The sequence below is a fragment of the Hypoxylon trugodes genome (assembly GCF_022578975.1).
Source record: "Hypoxylon trugodes strain CBS 135444 unplaced genomic scaffold F4822scaffold_5, whole genome shotgun sequence".
NCBI lineage: Eukaryota > Fungi > Ascomycota > Sordariomycetes > Xylariales > Hypoxylaceae > Hypoxylon > Hypoxylon trugodes.
Genome location: NW_026250020.1, coordinates 1598240 through 1619822, shown reverse-complemented (window position 1 = coordinate 1619822; position 21583 = coordinate 1598240). Strand labels below are relative to the sequence as shown.

The 21583-nt window shown below is 47.4% G+C and overlaps 8 protein-coding genes across 8 annotated transcripts; 3 read left to right on the top strand and 5 right to left on the bottom strand.

Moving 5' to 3' along the window:
* Positions 1 to 161: 161 nt before the first annotated feature.
* On the bottom strand, positions 162 to 1624 carry F4822DRAFT_429260 (uncharacterized protein; the record flags this gene model as incomplete). Its single annotated transcript, XM_051461063.1, has 2 exons — positions 162 to 837; positions 894 to 1624. The coding sequence occupies 2 exons, from the start codon at positions 1622 to 1624 to the stop codon at positions 162 to 164; spliced, it is 1407 nt and encodes a 468-aa protein (XP_051314417.1).
* A 1211-nt stretch (positions 1625 to 2835) lies between these two features.
* F4822DRAFT_252272 (uncharacterized protein) lies at positions 2836 to 4946 on the top strand. The gene is made up of 5 exons (XM_051454452.1): positions 2836 to 3048; positions 3148 to 3625; positions 3698 to 4051; positions 4114 to 4486; positions 4543 to 4946. Exons 2-5 carry the CDS (start codon positions 3290 to 3292, stop codon positions 4779 to 4781), a joined length of 1302 nt encoding a protein of 433 aa, XP_051314416.1. The 5' UTR covers positions 2836 to 3048; positions 3148 to 3289; the 3' UTR covers positions 4782 to 4946.
* Positions 4901 to 6115, bottom strand: F4822DRAFT_252429 (uncharacterized protein). The gene is made up of 3 exons (XM_051454455.1): positions 5611 to 6115; positions 5110 to 5539; positions 4901 to 4987 (listed from the first exon to the last, which is right to left on the bottom strand). The coding sequence occupies exons 1-2, from the start codon at positions 5896 to 5898 to the stop codon at positions 5111 to 5113; spliced, it is 717 nt and encodes a 238-aa protein (XP_051314415.1). The 5' UTR covers positions 5899 to 6115; the 3' UTR covers positions 4901 to 4987; position 5110.
* A 268-nt stretch (positions 6116 to 6383) lies between these two features.
* Positions 6384 to 8408, top strand: F4822DRAFT_252204 (tubulin alpha-B chain). The gene is made up of 6 exons (XM_051454451.1): positions 6384 to 6518; positions 6649 to 6689; positions 6806 to 6832; positions 6886 to 6961; positions 7021 to 7551; positions 7604 to 8408. Exons 1-6 carry the CDS (start codon positions 6494 to 6496, stop codon positions 8254 to 8256), a joined length of 1353 nt encoding a protein of 450 aa, XP_051314414.1. The 5' UTR covers positions 6384 to 6493; the 3' UTR covers positions 8257 to 8408.
* Positions 8409 to 9680: 1272 nt separating this feature from the next.
* F4822DRAFT_252166 (uncharacterized protein) lies at positions 9681 to 14167 on the top strand. The gene is made up of 5 exons (XM_051454450.1): positions 9681 to 9788; positions 9917 to 10068; positions 10158 to 13114; positions 13184 to 13850; positions 13909 to 14167. The coding sequence occupies exons 1-5, from the start codon at positions 9761 to 9763 to the stop codon at positions 13936 to 13938; spliced, it is 3834 nt and encodes a 1277-aa protein (XP_051314413.1). The 5' UTR covers positions 9681 to 9760; the 3' UTR covers positions 13939 to 14167.
* Positions 14168 to 14363: 196 nt separating this feature from the next.
* Positions 14364 to 14962, bottom strand: F4822DRAFT_429255 (uncharacterized protein; the record flags this gene model as incomplete). Its single annotated transcript, XM_051461062.1, has 2 exons — positions 14364 to 14671; positions 14743 to 14962. The coding sequence occupies 2 exons, from the start codon at positions 14960 to 14962 to the stop codon at positions 14364 to 14366; spliced, it is 528 nt and encodes a 175-aa protein (XP_051314412.1).
* Positions 14963 to 16173: 1211 nt separating this feature from the next.
* Positions 16174 to 19772, bottom strand: F4822DRAFT_403415 (uncharacterized protein). Its single transcript, XM_051458120.1, has 3 exons — positions 19661 to 19772; positions 19018 to 19596; positions 16174 to 18956 (listed from the first exon to the last, which is right to left on the bottom strand). The coding sequence occupies exons 2-3, from the start codon at positions 19113 to 19115 to the stop codon at positions 16505 to 16507; spliced, it is 2550 nt and encodes an 849-aa protein (XP_051314411.1). The 5' UTR covers positions 19116 to 19596; positions 19661 to 19772; the 3' UTR covers positions 16174 to 16504.
* On the bottom strand, positions 19335 to 21346 carry F4822DRAFT_252086 (uncharacterized protein). Its single transcript, XM_051454449.1, has 8 exons — positions 21045 to 21346; positions 20699 to 20987; positions 20590 to 20646; positions 20225 to 20536; positions 20005 to 20164; positions 19750 to 19944; positions 19666 to 19685; positions 19335 to 19596 (listed from the first exon to the last, which is right to left on the bottom strand). Exons 1-8 carry the CDS (start codon positions 21218 to 21220, stop codon positions 19555 to 19557), a joined length of 1251 nt encoding a protein of 416 aa, XP_051314410.1. The 5' UTR covers positions 21221 to 21346; the 3' UTR covers positions 19335 to 19554.
* Positions 21347 to 21583: the final 237 nt, after the last annotated feature.

Genomic DNA, 21583 nt, shown 5'->3' with positions numbered 1-21583 from the left:
AGGCGTTGTGAACATGCATGAAGACTGCTAACTCAGACTGGCGCAACCAATGTCGAGTCAGCTGCAATACTGTCTTGGTACCTAGGTAGGTACGTGTAGCGTAAAAAGCTGCTTTATACGTCGTCTTACCCGTGCTCGGAATCCAGTTACTGGATATGAATTCAACCCTCGTCTAGAATACTGGAAGCGGTGAAGCCGTTATTATGGAATCTGACTAGGAAATCTAAGTCAGCTTCTTCTAGCATGGTAGGCCAGCCAAATTTCTGATAGTCAATTTCTTCATCGATCCTCGCGGAAAATTTCCGATCGTATATGTCGAATTCGACGAAGGTCTCAGAGGGTGTCAATGGTCTCGGGTCGGCACGTGCGTACGGTTCACAGAATCCGATGGTGTCGCGGCGGTAAGGCAGGACTTTGCGTATTTGAACCCCGACATCGGCAAGGTCCATCATATTATAGACTTTTGCGGGTATTTCGAATTCGAAAGTCTTAACATGATTAATATCCTGGAATTCGTACACCACTCTTTTGAGAACGGCTTTGGAATCGATGTAGTCAGTGTAACCAGAAGCTAGGAACAAAGTCTTGTCGCATCCAGGATGAAGAATCACACGTAGATTCGCCGTCCATGATCGTTGTAGTTTGGGATCTAGACGATTATGATGTTTCATCATAGAAGTTGTCGAAAGTGCTGAGAGTTTGCCGCCGAATTCCCATAAAAAGATATCTCCGTTGAAAAGGATTACAGCGACTCTATATCCATCTGTTGTGGCATGTTTGATAGAGCCGGGCAATTTCTTTTCCAAACAGACATTTAAGACGTGATCCCACGCGACCCTATTGGAGTAAATGAGTGCGATGTTACGATTCCACCTGGGCGAAGAAGTACTTACAACAAGCGATCCATGGAAGCAACGACAAGTCTATTGCCATGCGCAAGTAGTGCGAGTGCTGGGGCGACGAACGGGCCCCACGGCGCAGTAAAAACTTTCCGCATTCGAGTCCATAGGTTATCGACTACCACTATGCGACTTTTCGCAAGCCATGCTATCTTGCCACTTGAGTATAAAGCACTCAAATATGCCGTTGTATTTGGTTCGGCATCCCCAAGACGATTGAATTGTGAATAGAAAAGGGACAAATCGTCCACATTGCCGTGACACACCGGGTCAGGTCTAAAATATGATTCATGATCCCAAGTGAATTGTTTCGCAATGCTCGACCGAAAACACCACCAGCGTAAACGTCCTATTTTGTGAAGGATTTTGAGGCATTCTTCCGTACCGAATTGAGGATCCCCATACTTACGCCCCAGCGAAGGGCAGAATTTGTTGATTATGAGGCTTATGACAGGTCTCGAGAGGAATTTGTCACGCCAACGCCTAGACACGGCAAGACAAGCAACAAATTGATGTAAGTCTAATAATTCGGCGATTTGACTTATGAGTTCCACTGGAAGCTCGCTAATAATGTCTATGTGTTTCGCAGACAGAAGAATCTTCACATAGCGATGTTCCTCGCTGGTAAGAGAGCCGTTGAGGATGAACTGACGGAGTTGCCCGAGACGTGATTGACGGTCGACATCATTGTCTGCCCTACCAAGGGAGAAGTCCTTTGGATGCATTGGTAACGTGACGAGCCTCCAGGGAGCTCGTTTCAAATAGATGGGTTCGTTACTGTTCTGTTTCGAGTGTTGTTTGCTCACCCTCTTCTTTTCATCCACCTATGCGAGCCGGCGGCGGGGTAATATTTCATAGGCCAAGGTATCTTCGAGTTGGAACAAAGCGGGGATCAGTAGCCAGATTCATTCAGGAGTCATCACTCCTCTATCTGGATAGTTTGAAAAAGAATGACATATTAAGGGCGTATGTCTATCCCATTTTGAGGACTAGTAATTTCGATATGTGAAGAAGCATTCATGATGTGATGAAGCTTGAAGATGCTAAAGAGATGATACATGAGGTGCTAACCTTAGGTGCATTGGGTAGGTACAGTAACTACCTACCCCCTTCCTAAGGTGGGGGCCAATATTTTTGCTCTTAATTAGATAACCTTTTTACTAGGATGTCCCGCGAAAGAAATACTGAACTCGATATAGGAATAACCAAATCGATTGTGGGGTGATGCGGACAGCCCGAACACCTACTTACTGTAGATACCTAAAATACCTACCCAATGACTGGTACTGGAAAAAGAATTTACTAGTAGGACTGGGTCCCTTCAATTTCTAGCCATTTGCATGATGTGTACCAAGTAAAAGCGCAACAATTGCTCCTGTTGTGGAAGTTTGGCCTCGTAATCAGGAGGTAGCCGACGAGGCGAGACCTTGTTCCGTGATGGAATTCAGCCACAATAAATTGTGTCAAGCGGGTTGCTGCCTAGGGCCTTTATCACCTAACATGAAAAAGCGGTGTCATGTAGCGTACATTTTGAGCCGTGTTGATGTTGGAGTTCGTATCTAAAATGGAAAACAAAGAATTACCGTAAAATGTATGTTATTTATGATGCGATAATAGTCTTGGTTTGGGAAGATTTCGGAATACTTCTAAAGATATAGTAATAATGATAGTAAAGTTGGAAGTTGGTGCTAAAAGTTGGTGGACTACGACCTCACAAGAATTTCATTTCAGGTGCCTCTTTCTTTTCTCTTTCAATATTTTTGTAGCTCCTGTGGCTAACGTCGTCATCTAATTGTGGCATAGCATCACTGTGGGCCCCCCTAAACACCCCTCCAAAACTTCGATTGTCGGGTACACATGTACCTAACCCGCATGTATAAACCTTGTATCTTGGGCGCTGAAAGTACGCACCTAGGCACGTTAAGTACTTATTAGACTTATTAGGAAACAGAAAACCTGCGACGGCCACACGGCATATCTATCTCACTAAAAACTCGAGCTGCACTGACGAACTACCTACAACGCTTTTCACGTCCTTACTTCTTACGGTGGTCTTTGCAGGGTCCTAACTAAATGGCTTAGTCTCATTTTCTTTCTGCGACCTTGGACAGCCCTCTCTTTCACATCCTTTAAATTCGACCACCCCGAGGCAAGTCATACCATATTCTCGTGCCCATGCCATACCGCCCTCAACCCGCCCTTTTTTTAAATACAAACATTTGACTAACACCCTCCTCTTTTTAACCAGGGAACCTTCCGTCTTTTTCCAAAGTTGGCTTCATTCCCTTCCTACGAATTCCTCTCTTTAATCGAATCGGCTGTTCTCCCAATCTACCCACCCACGTACCTTTGCTATAGGGGAACGCGATAAGACCCCTCCCATAGTCGCCATGGCTGGCCCCGCCTCTCCTAACGAAGGCCCTACGTACGAGCCACCACAACTCCCACCAGGATGGATAGCGCAATGGGATGGCGCAAGCAAGAAATATTATTATGTCCAACTTTCGACAGGCGTCTCTCAATGGGAAACGCCAACACATGCTGCGCCAGGAAACACGCCTGCCCAGGTAAATGAACATCCATATGGAATTCCAGGCCAACAAGAACTTATCACACACCCCGATGGTACACAGACTGTCAAGCACCCTGATGGTCGGATGGAACCCATCCTTCCACCCGAAGCCAGTAGAGGACTTGATGGGCCGACTGGCGAAAGAGGATTCGGCGTAAGTTTACGAACTCGCTCCGCCGATTTGGTATTTTGAAGTAGAAAATATTAATACGATGTTCAACCGCAGAGCTTCGCGGCCAACTCATTATTAAGCCAATTCTCCGGCGGTCACGGAAAACCTCAGGGTGGCAGCAGCCATGGTTCGGGCGGTATTGGAGGCCTTGCTGGACAATTGATTGGTGGTCTTGGTGGAAGTCACGGTAACAGTCATGGAAGCTCGTCTGGGGGTCACGGCGGGGGCGCTTCTAGCCAGCTTGTTGGCCAACTTGCGTCGAATTTATTTTCATCTGGTAACAAGCCTCAGCAGCCGCAGAATTACCATGGTGGTCAGTCGCATCAACCGCAACACTCCAGCGGTTTAGCTGGTTCGGTGATGGGTGGTGTCGCTGGCATGTTTGGAGGGCCCCATGGAAATCAGCCGGTATGTTATGTTGCACTCGAATGAAGACGAAAGGAAATCTCCCCGACTGACGTATTGTGAAGGGCCAAAGCTACGGCTATTCGAATTCGGGTCAAGGGAGTGGATATACCGGTCAAGCTCCCCCGACATCCTACCAACCGACCAATGCTTCGACACCGTCCTACAGTTCTCCGCCTCACCCACAAAGCTCGCCCTCATACAATGCCTCCTCCGGCTCTACTCAACATGGGACACCACAGTACCCACCGCCACCTGGGCAACATAGCGCGACATCATACCCCCCGGCTCCTAGCCAAATAGGAGGCCACCAGAACTCTTCTTATCATAGCCCGCCTCCAGGTCAGCAACACCAAAATCCCCCTTATGGAAGTGGACCACCTTCGGGACCGCATTCCACCTACGGTCACAGTCCAGTTCCCCAAGGGAACGGCTATTGTAAGCAATTTTTTGTCAGCCATCAGTCGTTCCGTTCAACTAACTTAGATGCCTAGCGCAACACCCACAATACACTTCACCGCCACCACCGAATCAACCTCAGTATAATGGCCACCAACAGTATCCGCCACCTCCTTCTACATATAGCAACCAATCATACAGTATGCCACCACCGCCATCAACAGGCCCTCTCGGATACCCGGGACAACCTTCCTACGCGAACGCTGGGCCCCCGGTTCCTACTGGAACGCACCCTCATCATGGTCAACCGGGGGGATATCCCGGAAATTGGTGAGAAACATCTGAATCGCCATTGGTATTGGTGAATTTTCAGGCATATAATAGACCATGGAGTTTATTTTCTCACTTTGCAGCATTTCCACCGTATCCTTTTCTGCTAGGAAATCGACTTTAGCATTTGATTCGCTATGAGTTTTTTTAAGCATAAAGTGAATTATGGATAAGATGAAGGCCATGCTGCGGTCATACGCTAGTTCGGGCCTGGGTGGAGTGCGTTGGCGAATGTGGATCACGAATTATGATAGCAGGGAATTGCATGGTGCTCTCTTGTTTGGATTTAGAAGGCAAATATAGGAAGCAGTGATGAAAGCTTTCTCTATTACCTCACTGTGTCTTCTTCTCAGGGGTTTCTTCCACTCCTAAGTTACGAATCCATATTGAGATCTGTCGCGCGATAAACCATGACGCGATAGCTACCACAATAATGTAGCCCACGGTTGGCAATAGTGAACGAGGCAGTACGCCGAGGAGGAAGGGGTCGAGAATGATGTCTACATAGACAGGCGGCACATGATTCATCAACGTCTTATTCGTCGTGTAGTAATCTGCCGCCGCTAGAATTTGGAGAAAGAGGACTGACGCCTCCCTCTCTGTATCTGAGACATGAACACTTTTCTCCGATTTAAATTGAGATGTGTTGTCAGTCTCAACAGGCTGGCGAGACCAAGAATATTCTGATAACTCTGATATCAATTCCGCAGTATCAAAAACAGTCTGCAATTCATAGGTATTGATTTTGAATTCGGTAGGTTGCTAGAAAGTAATGAGCCTTTGTTAACCGAAACGTTTTAAGGCGAAACATTATAGAATATTCTTTTACTTACAGTTGCGGCCCAACATACTCTCACTTCGTAACGTTGGCCTTCGGTGAGTTCGTCAAGGATGAGCCATGTCGCTTTGCCGTGTGGTAATGAGCTGTTTGGGAATTGAGCATTAAGATGTGTCCGTATCGCCCAATTATTATTGGGTGAAAGGGTATCGATATGTAAGTCAGTCAGTGTCGGATGTGCAGAAGGGATGTTGACCGTTGCTGGACCGAGAAAAATGGCCTTTTCTGTATTCGCATAGGCGGTTGCAACAAATAAAAGTATAGGGGCTAGATTGGTCAACATGATGGTTATCCCAAATATGATCCAATGCTACACATAGATGGTTTAGTGTATTGTTTGAATTTGAATTTGAATTATTAATGAAGATCGAATTTTCCAAAATGGTATTGGGCAATTGGTCACCAACGCTGTAACGCCAGAACGCATGCGTCGCTGCTGCCGCCAAGACTGGAAAGCCTAGCCTTAGTTTGTCATACACGAACTTTTTAAGTAACTAAAGGGTGACAGTACCCCCTGAGAACATTTCAATCCCCCCTGCATTTTTAATGATTTTTACGTGGTCTGTGTGCTTTCCCGCGCAGCCCCGAGTCCCAATCTAGGCAACCTCATATCAACAAAAGCTCTTACCCAACCAGCGACCCAGCGAACCAGGGGTGAATTTTTAATCCGCCCCCCACTTGCAACTTTTAGTTGCTTGGGTAAAAACGACCCGTCCAAAAAAGCATCAACAGAATCTCCTTTCGACTCAATTTCAATTCCTACATTTCCGTTCACCCACATCTCTCCTGCAAGGGACTACTTTTGACCTGCCTGTTCCCGTTTCTTGTTCTCTCGCTCAACTCTTACTCCTGATTTTGCACCGTATCTATTCTTCAAGATGCGTGAGATCATTAGCATCAACGGTATGTTTCTATTTTCCTTCGAGGCACGCGTTCCCCTTCACCGCATATCCGTGTCTCATAACGCAAACGCTTTCCCTTTCCGTATACCAACCTCAAGAACATCTATGCTAATTATTATTTTGTTATACAGTCGGCCAGGCGGGTTGCCAGATCGCCAATTCATGCTGGGAGGTAAGTCTATTCGGCTTGGACGTGGGATGTGGTTGTCGCATATACGGGCGATCCGAACATTGACGATCCCGGTACATCCATGACTCGAGATTAAAACTAACTTTGGTTCCTTACAGCTTTACTGCCTCGAGCATGGCATTCAGGTAGGTAACATTAACCTATTTATGCCGTTGAGCTTCGCTAACAATTCAATCAGCCTGATGGATACTTGACTGAAGAGCGCAAGCTTGCGGATCCCGATCAGGGATTCAGCACTTTCTTCTCCGAGACTGGTGAGTAAAATAAAATTTGGTCAAGCTAATAAACCGTTCTAACGTCTCGAATTCGACAGGCCAGGGCAAGTACGTTCCTCGCACTATTTACTGCGATCTCGAGCCCAACGTCGTCGATGAGGTCCGCACCGGTACCTACCGTAGTCTATTCCACCCCGAGCAGATGATCACCGGCAAGGAGGATGCGTCCAATAACTATGCTCGTGGTCATTACACCGTGGGCAAGGAGCTCATCGACCAGGTTTTGGACCGAGTACGACGTGTCGCCGACAGCTGCGCTGGTCTCCAAGGTTTCTTGGTCTTCCACTCTTTCGGTGGTGGTACTGGTTCTGGTTTCGGTGCTCTGTTGATGGAGCGTCTGTCGGTCGACTACGGCAAGAAGAGCAAGTTGGAATTCTGTGTCTACCCTGCTCCGCAAACCGCTACCTCGGTCGTCGAGCCGTACAACTCTATCCTTACCACACACACCACGCTCGAGCACTCTGACTGCTCCTTCATGGTCGACAACGAAGCTATTTACGACATCTGCCGCCGAAATCTCGGCCTGGAGCGTCCTAACTACGAGAACCTGAACCGCTTGATCGCCCAAGGTACGGAGGAATTCGGACGGTATCATTTTGCTTTAGTACTAATATTTCTTAGTTGTGTCTTCTATCACGGCCTCTCTTCGATTCGATGGCTCTCTCAACGTCGATCTTAACGAGTTCCAGACCAACTTGGTGCCGTATCCTCGTATTCACTTCCCTCTAGTTGCTTACGCGCCGGTTATCTCGGCCGCTAAGGCTGCTCACGAGGCCAACTCGGTCCAAGAGATGACCATGTCTTGCTTCGAACCCTACAACCAGATGGTCAAGTGTGACCCCCGCCACGGCAAGTACATGGCTACATGCTTGCTATACCGAGGTGACGTCGTCCCCAAGGACGCTCACGCGGCTGTGGCTACGCTCAAGACCAAGCGCACGATCCAATTCGTCGACTGGTGCCCAACTGGATTCAAGCTCGGTATCTGCTTCCAGCCTCCTCAGCTGGTTCCTAACGGCGATTTGGCCAAGGTCAACCGTGCCGTCTGCATGCTTTCCAACACAACGGCTATCGCTGAGGCCTGGTCAGCTCTGTCCAACAAGTTCGACCTGATGTACTCCAAGCGCGCTTTCGTCCACTGGTACGTTGGTGAGGGTATGGAGGAAGGCGAGTTCTCCGAGGCTCGTGAGGATTTGGCTGCTCTAGAGCGTGATTACGAGGAGGTCGCCACCGACTCCCTAGAGGCTGAGGGAGATGTTGATGCCGAGTACTAAAATTGAGGTTACTCATGCTACGTGTCACGGCTAAAGGCATTTTTTAATATTCTGCTCCCACTGTCGCCTCCGATTCAGGCCTGCCGCGATAGGACTTCTCTGTTTATACTAAAAGGCGTATGAGAGATGTGCTAGTTGTGCTTAGGTAGCAGAGAAACGTGGACCTGTCCGTGAGATTAGTGGAGAGGCAGCAGGGGAGTTTTTAATTCGACAGTGATTGAGCCTGGTAGCAAGAAATTAGTATACACTTTGTACATCCGTCCTACGACTTTTAATAGCATGATATTCCCTCGAGTATTCTTCCTAGTAAGAAAACAATACAAAATCAATAATAATAGTCTGACAGAGGAAGACGTAACTTTGTGTCATTTCTGCGACTTTCGGCTTTTCGTGTCGCTTAACAGATTGTATGCAGTGTGACAGCGGGCGAACCAATGGTTGAAATACAGACGAGCAATCCCACTTTATTCGATGTCTACCTTTTACGCTATGCGCGGTTGAACCAACTGTCAGCCAATTGTGGCAGTATGCTCGATTGCAGCTCGCAGCGGCATGCATATCTACCTATCCCCTAAAAACGACGATCCTACATCTTGGGTACTGCGGCACTCGTGACGGGGGAAATCGTTGTGGTCTTTTTTCGAACATGATGGATTGACGAGGATTGACTCATTGGGATATGTCTGCTTTTCCGTGTCGGAGCCTAGATTGGTTGGATATGGTGGAAGGAGATCACGACAATATTTTTGGTTAGATTAGAACAATGAAATTCGACATGAAAGGTTTGGAACATGATGGATTCAAATAATGGTATTGTTCCTTCTTACTAGATACTTGGCGTTGACGATTATTATGATGCTGATGATTAAAATACTGGATCGTCATATAACGTGCGCTACTATTATTAAATTGATTTAAAGTCTGTACGTACATACATATGTAAGAGTACATAAAGCTACCTTGGTACCTAATTGAAGTCTCAAAAGGTACGTGCATATGTTATGTACCCCAATGCTAGGTAGATGTACCCGGGAGCCCGGAGCTAGAGGAGCTAAGTAAAAAGTGGAACCTCCTACGTAGACCTTTTAGAGGCAGAGGGCAGCTAGAGGTACTAGAGGTAGGAGAGGTAGGGGCCCAGTCAAGGGCTACCCTGCAAAATTTAGTGGTAGTAAGAAAGTTAGAGGTAAGACTCTAGAAACCCAGAACTCCAGCCTCCTGCGAAAAAGGGCCAAAGTTGGAGACAGCCAACATCAAAACATCAACCTTTCTGCCTATCCTACCATTTTCGCCATACAACGGCCTAAAACCTTGGACGGCCTCTTGTCTGTCAAAGCGTTACTGTAACGACTTAGTTACACGGACAATTCCCGGTTTCTATATCCGTTTTAATTCATTGTCAATTGACTTTTTCCCTCTATTTTCGTTTGCATTCGAAACAAACCCTGATATCCTCGCCGCCGAGCTCTGTCTTAAATCGAAGCCTGGTGAGCTCGGCAGCGCAATAATGTCTGCCGAATCTAGTGTTGACGCCGGTGAGTTATTGATAACTCTTAATCAACCATTACAATAACTATCTATCATCTATTTGATCGTTAAGCACTTGTTTAGCTTCATGTAGATGTCATTAAAAAATAATAGCTAACCGTCTATCCCTTTCCAGCTGCGCCGGCGCTTAACCTCACCCCCGAAGAGAAACGAGCATACGGACAACTATTCCGGCAAGCGGACTCCGATAATGTCGGTGTCGTTACGGGAGAGGTCGCCGTTAAGTTTTTCGAAAAGACTCGACTAGATTCTCGTGTCCTCGGTGAAGTAGGTCTTCCTTCTATTACAATTCCAACCCGAAGGATGACATGCGACATAACTTGAAAAATATGCTGACCAATCCTCTACGCCGGCAGATCTGGCAAATAGCAGACAAGGAGAACCGCGGATTCTTAACACCAGCTGGCTTCGGAATCGTCTTACGACTTATCGGCCATGCCCAAGCAGGACGCGACCCAACCCCTGAATTAGCTCTCCAGCAAGGTCCTCTACCGCGGTTCGATGGGATTAATATCAACACTAATGCACCGCCGCCGGCTCACCCACCGATACAGGCCCAATCATCCGGTAGTGGACCTATCCGAATACCGCCCCTGACGCCCGAGAAGGTTTCCCAATATACCGTATTATTTGAGAGGCAGAATCTCCAACCCGGTGGTATCCTACCTGGCGATCAGGCGAAGAACATATTCGAGAAATCGGGGCTGCCCAACGAAGTACTAGGACGCATCTGGCAACTGGCTGATACGGAACAGAGGGGAGCACTTGTATTGACTGAATTCGTTATTGCAATGCACCTTCTCACCTCCATGAAGTCTGGTGCTTTGAGGGGTCTACCGAATATCCTCCCTGCCCCGCTCTACGAAGCTGCTACGAGACGCCCCGGTTCGGCCCAAAGACAAAGTCCCGCACCTACCGGTCCGACTATTTCCGCTATACCCCGACAACTGAGTGGACAGGCGCAAGCGCGAACAACTAGCCCTCTAGGAAGGCCTCCGCTAGGCCCTCAGGCTACGGGCGTAGCACCTCAAGTGACAGGAGGTGATTGGCTAGTCACTGCCGCCGACAAGATAAGGTTCGATCAATTCTACGCAGACTTGGATAAGACAAACAAGGGTTTCATCACTGGGGAAGAGGCAGTTCCGTTCCTGAGTCAATCTGGTTTGCCCGAGGATGCTTTAGCCCAGATCTGGGACCTCGCGGATATCAACTCGGAGGGTAAACTAAACAGGGACACCTTTGCGGTTGCTATGTACCTTATTCGACAGCAGCGGAGTCGACGGGACATCCCGCTACCCGTGTCCCTTCCGCCAAACCTTATTCCCCCGTCTATACGGAACCAAGCGCGCCCTCCTGTTAGCCCGTCTCCATTCGACGCCCCGGCCCCTTCACCTCCACCGGTGCCTCAACCAGCACCTCAGCCGAAGTCCGCGATCGATGACCTGTTTGGCCTTGATGCTGCACCTAGTCCAGCCCCGCCTCAAATTCCGGCATCGACGGGAGGCTCGGCAACGAGAGACCCTTTTGCGAGTGGACCGCCCACCTCGCCCGTACGAACTTCGCCTACCGCTAACACGTTCAAGCCGTTCGTCCCATCTTCTTCCTTTGGTAAAACCTTGACCTCCCATGATACCGGAGGTTCCAGCGGCTCTGCTCAACGGGGACCCCCTCCCCCTTCTGCTTCTGCCATGGAGGATCTCCTTGGCGATAATGACCCAGAAGTTAGCAAGAAACTCACAAATGAGACAACTGAGCTGGCCAACTTGTCCAACCAAGTCGGTTCTTTGTCGAAACAGATGCAACAGGTCCAGGGTCAACGCAACTCCACGCAAAATGAAATCAACCAAGCAAGCGAGCAGAAGAGGAACTTCGAGGCGCGCTTGTCACAACTGCGCGCTCTATATGAGAAGGAAGCCCAAGATGTTCGTTCTTTGGAAGAGCAACTAAGGAACGTTCGTGAAGAAACCAAGAAACTTACAAATGAGTTGATTACTATTGATGGCACCTACAAGGACCTCCAGAGCCAGCATCAGCAACTCTCGCAGGCTCTTCAGGCTGATCAGCAAGAAAATACATCCCTTAAGCAACGTATTAGCTCCGTTAACACTGAGATTGCTCAGCTAAAGCCGCAGATCGAGAAATTGAAATCGGAGGCGCGGCAGCAAAAGGGTATGGTCGCCATTAACAAGAAGCAGCTTTCAACGACCGAAGGTGATCGGGACAAGCTTAAGACCGAGGTTGAAGACCTCACCAAGAGCAACGATGAGCTATCCCGCCAAATCAACACTGGCTCTCCGGTTGCCACCTCCGCCCAAGTATCGAGCCCCGCGCCGTCGACAACGAGCGCTAACAACCCGTTTTTCAGACGGACGGGGAGTACCGATATAATGGGCACCTTCACTTCGCCTCCCGCTAAATCGTACGGCGAAAGGTCATTTAATGACATCTTTGGCGACTTCGGTGGGGAGAGCACCTCATCGCCCCCGATTACTTCGTTCAAGCACCAAGATACTGGCACATCAACGGCCAGTATTGGATCATTTGCTACACCGAGCAGCTCCACCCCTACCGTGAGTCGCCAACCCACTTTTGCCGAGCCCCAATCCTCAACTGAGTCTCATCAGCAGAGCCCGAGCTTTGCACCATTTGGTGAGGCGTCCGAAACGCTAGCACCCTCGCGCCAGGTTTCGCCTCCTGTTAGCAGGGCTGGTGAAAGCACCGCTACGCCCTCGGCTTCCGCTTCTACTCCCGTTCCTATAGACTCAGCTTCCACCGGTCAGAGCCTAGCATCCAACTCCGACACCAATCAGAAACGACCTTCCACACAGGGAGAAGATAAGCCGAGGAACACTGGCGACGGATCTATCCCCGGCTCGTTTCCCGACGAGACCCCTACAGCTCCTGCACCAACCACGCCGTACGCCAACAACAGGGACAGTGACTTATTCGGCAATTTAAAAGATTCTGGTAATGCTCAGGTGGATTTTGATTCCGCCTTCGCGAGCATCAACAACACCGGAAAGCCTCAGGATAAGTCGACAAAGGATAACTCCAACGCCTTCTCAACCTTCAATTCGGAGTTTCCTCCTATTTCTGAGTTAGAGCGAGACGACGAGTCCGATTCTGCCAGCGAGGGGAACCGCTTCGATGATGACTTCGCGCCAGCATCACCGGGCGACAGGAAGACTGAGCCCAAGGAGGCACACCAGGCTCCAGCTTCTCCAACAGCTTCCAAGTCCAGTGCCGCTGCTGTGAACGATAACTCAGCCGCAGAGATTGCGACGACTTCTTCGCACGCATCTCACCCGTCAAAGTATGACTTTTGATTTTCAGCGCGTTTATCCCAAAATGCTCTCGTAGCAGTAACTAATACCAGTACAAGTGACCTTTCCGTTTTCCCCGAACCACCGAAAGCTTCTCCCTCTTTCTCTTCACCCAAAACCGCCGGTTCTTTCGCCCCCACACCAACTACAGTGACAAACTCAGCTCCTGTTGCACCTAAAGGTGCTTTCGATGACGATGACGATTTTGCAGACCTTGAAGATGCTAAAGAAGGTTCGGCGGATGATGAGTTCGCCAACCTATCGAGGTCCAACCTTGATGATTTCAACCCTGTATTCGATAGCAGTCCACCACCGAGTCAACCCAAGAGTGAATCAACCAATGTTTCGAACGCATTTGGAATTGATAGCAGCTATGACTTTGGCACTGTCTCGTCTACTTCAGCCGCGACGGCTAGTCAAGCTCCAACAAATAACAATGCGAATACTTCGTCATTCTCGAGCCAAGCCCCGGCTCCATCAAATAACCAAGACTGGGAGGCTCTTTTCGCTAGTTTGGATTCTCCAAACGACACATCTGCAAAAACAGGTAGTGATGACAACAAGTCCCCGGTTCAAAGCCAAAACTCGGGGCGACCAGGTACCGCAGGAAGAGCGTTAAGTGACGAGGGAAAACATGATGATCCTATTGTGAACCTTACTGGTATGGGTTACTCGCGAACAGATGCGGTAAACGCGCTAGAGAAGTACGATTACAATCTCGAACGAGTAAGATAGTTTTTACCAATATTTCTTTACTGTCGGGGTACTAATTTTCATTATTCAGGCGGCAAACTACCTTGCTAACCAGTCATGAACTTCAGGCTTAGGATGCAACAGCACACATATACACACACACATTGAGACTTTGAGATGAATGATTCTTTGTTTTGTCTTTTGAAACGGGAGATACCTCACTTTGTATAGGCGCCGAAATGGGTGGGACGTTTGGAAGTTTGCCAAAATGAAGTTGAATTGCGATGCGAGATTCAAACCAGAGAATCACCAGGGCCTACCAGGTTGAAAGGGCCGATGATTAATGTATAGTTCTGTATGTAATTTTGTCGTGAATACCTAACGTGCTGCCTTCTAAAAAAAACAAAATGGGGTATCTCATAAATGATCTGCTCTGAAAACAATACGCCGAATTTATCCTAAGGTCCGACCTTATATCCTTCTAGATCTATAGCCACATATCCCGGAGTTACTTCTTCGGACGACGTCATCAAGCATCGAGCACCTTTACCGCCTTTCAAGGCTAGGATGGTGTCTAAATGAATCCGGAGATTCATCTCGGATTCGGGAGGGTGGTGGTACCCCAATGTCGCTATTTCCATCTATTTCACCCTTTTCTTCTTTGTCGACTTTTCGGTAGAAGGTACTGCCGACTTTCTTCGTTCCTCGGTTCGTGCAACAAGATGCGCGAACTTTTCGAACAGCCCATATTACCGCTTGGATCAGCGTCGCGTATTTAAAGGCTTTCCAGAGGATGCGGAATATTAGCGATGCACCGGAGTGTCGCCGTTCGCTTGGTTTTGTGAGGATGTAGTCTTTTAGGGGGTTAGTCAAATCATCCTAACACAACGGAAGACAGGTAAGGGGAGTAAATAGGGGTGCTTACCATTTCGCAAAAAGTGAACGAAGAATATTATAAAGATGCAGAACCATATAACGCAAAAGGCGATAAGAACCGATGCCCAAATCGGGAGGAAGCCGCCACCATGTCCGCCGCCCGCGTAGCCGACTCCGTAGCTGCCGCTACCTTTGAAGCCTTTGCCGCCGCCGCCTCCGAATTTACCACCGCCACCTTTTGGTGCGCGTATTTCGAGTATATTGTCCATGTCAATTTATAGAATTTATTACCGATAATCGTGTGGCAATTGATATACCAGAGATGGCTTTCGAGAGTTGAATTGGTATGACAAGACAATCTCCGACGCCATCCTGACCAAAAGAGGGGTGTCTGCGGGATATATCATGGTCTGTTCTATTGGAGCTGACATTAAGCCTTGCAGTTCACCCAACCAGAGAGAGATTAGATGGTGCGGTGAGCGCCGCCTCCTTCAATCTCAGAGGGGAAGGAACTTTGGCATAGTGTAAGGCGTTGGACAGGCTCAGGGTTGGTACACAGCCTAACAATACACTACACTAATAAATACGCCGGATCCGCTAGGTGGGAATTATCACTGCTGCGCCCCCGCTAGAACAACTCGGTGATATCTGGTAGTAATCTAACATTTCTTGGCGAGTAATTCAGCCACTTATTTCATATTTAATAATTATTCTATACCGTGAAACTGCTAGGTACCGAATGGATGGAATGAGAATTGACAGTTTTCTAGAATTTTTAAAATTCTCCGAGTGTTGTTTGATAGGTACCCTTGTGTTGACATTTTATGGCGTCGCTAAACTGCCGACGATAGAGAAAGGTGGGAAGAGGAGGATCTGATAAAACACGGCAATGCTCGTCGCATAAACAAGTTATATCTAACTAAATTGATGCTAAGAATCCAATATATCTAAGTTTAGTCCCAGGATAATCCATCCAGATGGGTTGTTGTTTTAGAGGTCGAAGTATCATAAAGTCAGCCTCACGCTCCACTTACATGATTGTCAAAGTCCTTCCGGCAGATTTTTAGGTGCCTGAGGGATCTACAACGTACGATGCGGAATCAGTGACCGAATAAATCTACGTCCTTAACGATCTTCTACGTATTTTACGAACTACCTAGGTACCTGCTACTAATTTCTCAGATCTGCGCTCTATCAGCATCGTGGGGCACTTAGACGATAATCTTCAAAAGCCATACGTGCCAAGAAGCCGATATGCTCTCCGTCGAATCGTAATTAGTCGAATAAATCCGATGCCTTTCACCGCCGCAGTCTACCTAGGTAGGTAAGAATTTGACCCGTTATGATGTTGGCCTTTTCTTAAGAGAACGAAGTTAGAGAATCGCTTAGGATCAGAACCCGCAAGATCACGCGCTAAGCTTGGAGTTATGGATCCTACTGTGCCTCTGTAAGGCCGCTTCAATAAAGGCGCCAACAGAGATGACAAGGATTTGTATGTATTTCTCGCTATGACTAGTGCTGTAAGCTGTATTATCTTAGATATTACACGATACGGATTCTTGGCAGGGCAAAATCTTTGAAGTTTATCCGACATAGCACCTATATTTCGGTCGCAGCCCCGCGAAAGGTATATATATACTATTTCCTCCGGCCTTGGAACATATGTAGAGATTTGCTGAGTTTTTTTGAGTACATCTGATCTGTTGTTGTCGCTAACCTCAGCATACTATCGGTAATGCTGATTCCGGCTCCGTCCAACAATAGGTCTAAATCATCACTAGATGTCTTTATATTTGCTATTGAGGCCATAACTATAACCTCGGTGACTTTAAATCTTTGTCGTCTGCTAAGAGCAGATCTCTATCGCTTAAGCCTGGGCCGTTCGTAGCAGCGAGTTTTAGTACGTTTTCCGTGATCGTGACTGTTCTCCCCGATTCGAGAAGCACTGATACCGAACTCTCTATTTCATAAGGACTATTTCTCTGGACAGCATAAATCATAACTTCTTCCGGGATATGTAGGTTATGATTACTGTGGTCTAAGACTGTCTTCACTAAAACTCGAGGCCGTGAGGTATCGCGAATGGCAACTTTTAATAGGGACTTGAATAGGTCGCCAGTCATCTTATCTTTGTCGAAGTGCTTTAGCAATATTTCGAAACAGTTCACGTTTCTGCTGGCGGCCACCATTTCTATTGAGGATATAGGCGTTTCGTAACCTGGTGCATGTTTAAATAGAAGCGCTAGGATGCATTCTCCCCTTTCAATATTCCCAGCTGCGGCATCCATGATGCGATGTCCAATTTCCGAGATGTTGCTGTGATCTAGGAGCATCTGGAAGGTCGATTCCCCGATATTTTTATTGCTAGCTGCGACCTCTAAAATCTTATCTTCAATAATGGAACCAGGAACTTGTTCGATGAGTAGCTTCGAAAGCTGATTCACCAAAGATTTGTTGGCGGCGGTAGCCTCCATAATCTTTGGTGTGATTTGGATCCAAGGTATATGTTCCATAAGGTATTCCATCGTCGTGAATCCAGACTGCCAATTTTGCGCCGCAATTACAAGGGTCTCTTCAGTAACGGGAATTTTGGGGTCATGACTGAGCAGTAATTTGATCACTTCGGTGCTATGGATCCGGTTCCTCACGGCAGCTGAAACGATGGGTTCCGTAATGTCGATATCCGGTTTGTGCTCAAGGAGAACATGGAGGATGCCGGCATCCCCATTAGCTACCGCATTGACGACCACCGCTTCAGTAATAATAACATCATCGCCGAAGATACGGCAGAGATATCTAAGGATATCCTCCCCGGCGAAGTAGTTTGATACAGCAGCTAAGACGACTTCTTCAGACACCCGAACACATCCTCCGGAGTACTCAACAATAGCTCTTACGGCCTCATATCCCTGGAAGTAGTTTCGGGCTACGGCTTCTAGTATGCCATCCGTAACGAATACATCCCACCGATGTCGAAAAACTGTGGATAATAACTGCTCAGGGTAGAGATCATGTTGCGATGCGTAAATAAGTAGTATATCGGTAGGGATGGAACTGTCCACTCCGCTAAGTATCACGTCCAACATTTTGACTGATTCGGTCGAAACCTCAAAGACATAGTCGATAATCCAAAGATCCATCGGGAACCGGTGGTAATGATTTATCAGTGCCTCCATCACTTCAATACTGGAATGGGTATTTTGAACGGCGTTCTTCGCTATGTTTAGTGTGAATTCGACGTCCTGGGAATGCTCCAGGACAAGTTGCATAAGTCGCCCGCTACTGCAACTTGCGACCGCTTCGACGTCTATGACAGTAACTTCTATTGGTTCCCTATCGTCCTCTAGCAATTCCTTCGCAACTTCGTAGCAGTTGTTGTCGCATGCAACTTTAAAACCTTCCCTCTTAAGCCGTCTTCGTTGGATTGGATTGAGCCTCAACTGGGCTAAGGTTGGCCACAAAACTTCGGCGAAATTGAATAGGCACGCGCAGAAGAAAGTCAAGTCAAAGAATTGACGTTCCTGCGACAGATATGCGACGTTGTTTGGCCCCGAATAATCCCTGTAAAATAGAAACGGACTTATGAGCCCGGATTCCCCAAAATGTAAGATCTTCTTAGGATCTTGACAGAAAGAAGAAAGTAAATCGCAAAACTCCCTATTTCGTCTTTTATCAGGGTCGGCACGGGAACAGTGTACAATTATATACTGTTGGATATAGAAGCGCATAATCTGTGAAAAAGTTGCGTCTCGATAGGCATGCCACAGACACGTCTCCGCAATGAAGGCGTGACATGTTTTGGGGGTGAACTCGTCGCCGAGATATTTGGGGTCCAACAGGTACTCCTTGACGGAATGATGAGAAAACCTAACAGGGGTGTTATCATTTCCAAGGAAAAGAAAGTTGCTGCAAAGCCGGCCGATCTCATCTATACCAACTACTCCTACACGTTCACTCGACGCCGTTAAGCCTGAGACGCGCTTGCGAGAGATCATGACGGCCTCCGCTAGCTCTTTTGATGTCAGAGCTTTCATAGAATACAGCGCAAACTTGAAGGCGTAGGTGACGATGTTGTAAGCGGTGTGACGACGTCCCTTCAATATGCGATCATATGCTACATTCAGCCTGTCTTTCTGGTCGGAGCGTCCGGTTACAGATGTCCCTGACTCGAGGACTCGTAGCTCGCTCTCCACATCCTCTTCCAGCTCAAACGGAAAGCTCTCGTCGAAGAATATCTCGAGTTGTAGTTCGACCCAGCGGAACCTAGCGATCGCATTAGTAGGACTCATACCGACAGCTCGTCAATGTCGAAGAGAAGACTTACATCCCATGTGCGTGCACGCTTAGAGCACGCTTCAATCTCTTCTTAAAGTCCGTATGATCTGAACCAGGGAGGATGTTACGGCGCATGTCAACCTCCATATTGACGTAACGTTCCACATCTGTCGAGGCAGTGTTTTTACCGATTATTATACCATGATAATCCGTGAACACGTCTTCGATCCTGATGTGCAATCGACTTGATAGAAATAGCTTGAGCTTGCCCGAGGAGTTCTCCTGTATTATTCTAAGTAGGTCGAGGAGACGACGCGGGGTGGGGCATTCATCGAGCGCATCAATAATAGCCACCACCTTTGAGTAAGGGCTGCAAAGTTGTGTAAGCAATTCGTCTTCTTTTCCATCTAAAAGCAGTTTTTGAGATTTTCCTCTGGAATTGAACTTGTCAGTCACCGGCTGTTGGACCGAAATGCCGTTATTTGATATGGCGAGTTGGAGGATAAGGGAGCGCAACACCGAGTCCAGGCAGCCCCCTACATCACCGTCGTGGGCGCAGTAGACATAAACCAATTTGTCAGACTCTTTAAGACGATCGTGCTTGCAAAACCATTCGACGACTTCTGAGCTGTATCAATATTAGATAATTTTATCATACGCATATAATCTGACGATATAAAAAGGACTCAAACCTAACTGAAGTTTTACCAGTACCGACTGAAGCGCCCGATCATCAATAAGTAAATATCCTGGGATCTAAAATGAATACGATAAGACTTACCTGCACCCCGCAAACAAAATGTCGGAAATGAAGTTTGGGAAAATTCACCCCATTTGGAGAACGCAGGAGACTCGATAAGCCATTTACCTAACTCTGGATAACTACTGAGTTTCTCTCTTGCTCGTTCATGGTCTAATCGGTATTTGTATACGTGTGCGGGATTGTTAGACGCCATAATCCATTTGGCTATTGGATCTGCACAAGATATTATGCTTTAATAATAGATATCCAAAGGATGTTCTACTTTCAGCTTACCTAACTGTTCTCGAAGGGTGTTCTGGACACCTTGTATTGCGCCCCTGATCTTTCTATAGAGCTCGTCCTCTCTCGTTCTGCATTTATTCAGACCGGAGTGATCCGTATTTATTGGAATATGCTCTCCAATATCGAGAGTAGCTGACTCGGGCCCTACAATCTGATACGAATGCATTAGCTACTGGTACCTAAGTAGTATACTGTCGCTATAAGCCCTTACCACGCCGAGCGAGACACCATAACGAAATGTTGGCAACGTTTCGTAGAATGAATATACTGGCAGGGGTCTTTGGGTCATTATGGAAGTCATGGTAGCAGAGAAGTCCCTCTTCAAATCCAATAATGCTGAGCTGCGATGGCTTAGAAACTTTATCAATGTCGTATCAGATCCTAAAAAGGGGGTAAGTCGAGCAAGAATCTCGCCGATTAAAGATACAGTCGAGCCTTGATGGGGTGTCCCTAAAAAGATAACACCTGCAGTATTACGGTTGATTTCTTCAAATCGCGGATCTGAATGTGCTGCGTGAATTGCCTTCGGAAGAGTTAGGGTAGGATCAATGAACCAAATTCCAATAGAGCGCATACATATTTAACGAGTATACCACCAAAGCTATGTCCGATAAAAAGGATAGGGGGCGTTTTCTGCAAATAGTCAACAACAGGTTCCCTGCGTTAAGGAAGGGGAATATCGGACCCCGCTTGTTTGTCTGAACTCCGAGAGTGTCTTCAAGAGCATCACAGCCTTTTGCGGGGCTGTCGATAATGAAGCATCCATGAACCAGTCGGCATTATAGCCGAATGATAAAATTCTGGCATTTTTAAAATCCTTCTTTAAGAAGTCTTCATGTTCAAGCCAATTGATTGCCGTCGCACCCCTTTTGATCGCTCGACTAGAATTCAGGTCGGAGTCAGAATCTGGAGGTGCCCCACTGGTTTTCCAGCTGTGATATGGGTGCGCCCCTAAGCCGTGAACGGCAACGATGCTTCAACAACTGTGAGACCTTATAAATTGATGGCTGGGGTTGCACTACAGAACTTACTCTAGATATACCTGGTTGTAATCTGCGAAAACAGTGATTTTATCAAGATTTTCTCGCTTTTCACGACGCCGTGTAACATATTGGAAAAGCCACGCATAGGCGCCAATGCACAGGATCGTGAGAAGAACTAATTGAGACACCGAGAACTCTAGAAAGCTCAACATTGGTGATACCATGTCGACAAGCTTTCTAAAGCTACTCTCATTGAATCGACTAGTTATGAAGCATCCCAGAAAAGACCTGGAGCGAAGGCGAGGTTTAGACTGTGATAAGAATTCAGCACCAAATTTTTAGACCAAGCCTCGAACGCTTCATGGAAGACTCTCATTGGCGACGTCTACATATGTGGCGTCATGCAGGAAGCTGAATGTATGTACTAGGGTACTAAGGTATTTACGCCCCTTCCATAGTCCTAGAACTTGGAAGTGCCGATCGCACTGTTTTGCCTAGATGGGTTAGTAAATGGCTTCATTTTTTTCTCTAGAAATGATAAATACTTGGGTAGTAGGGTGGGTTACGAAATATCAACCTTTCCTCTC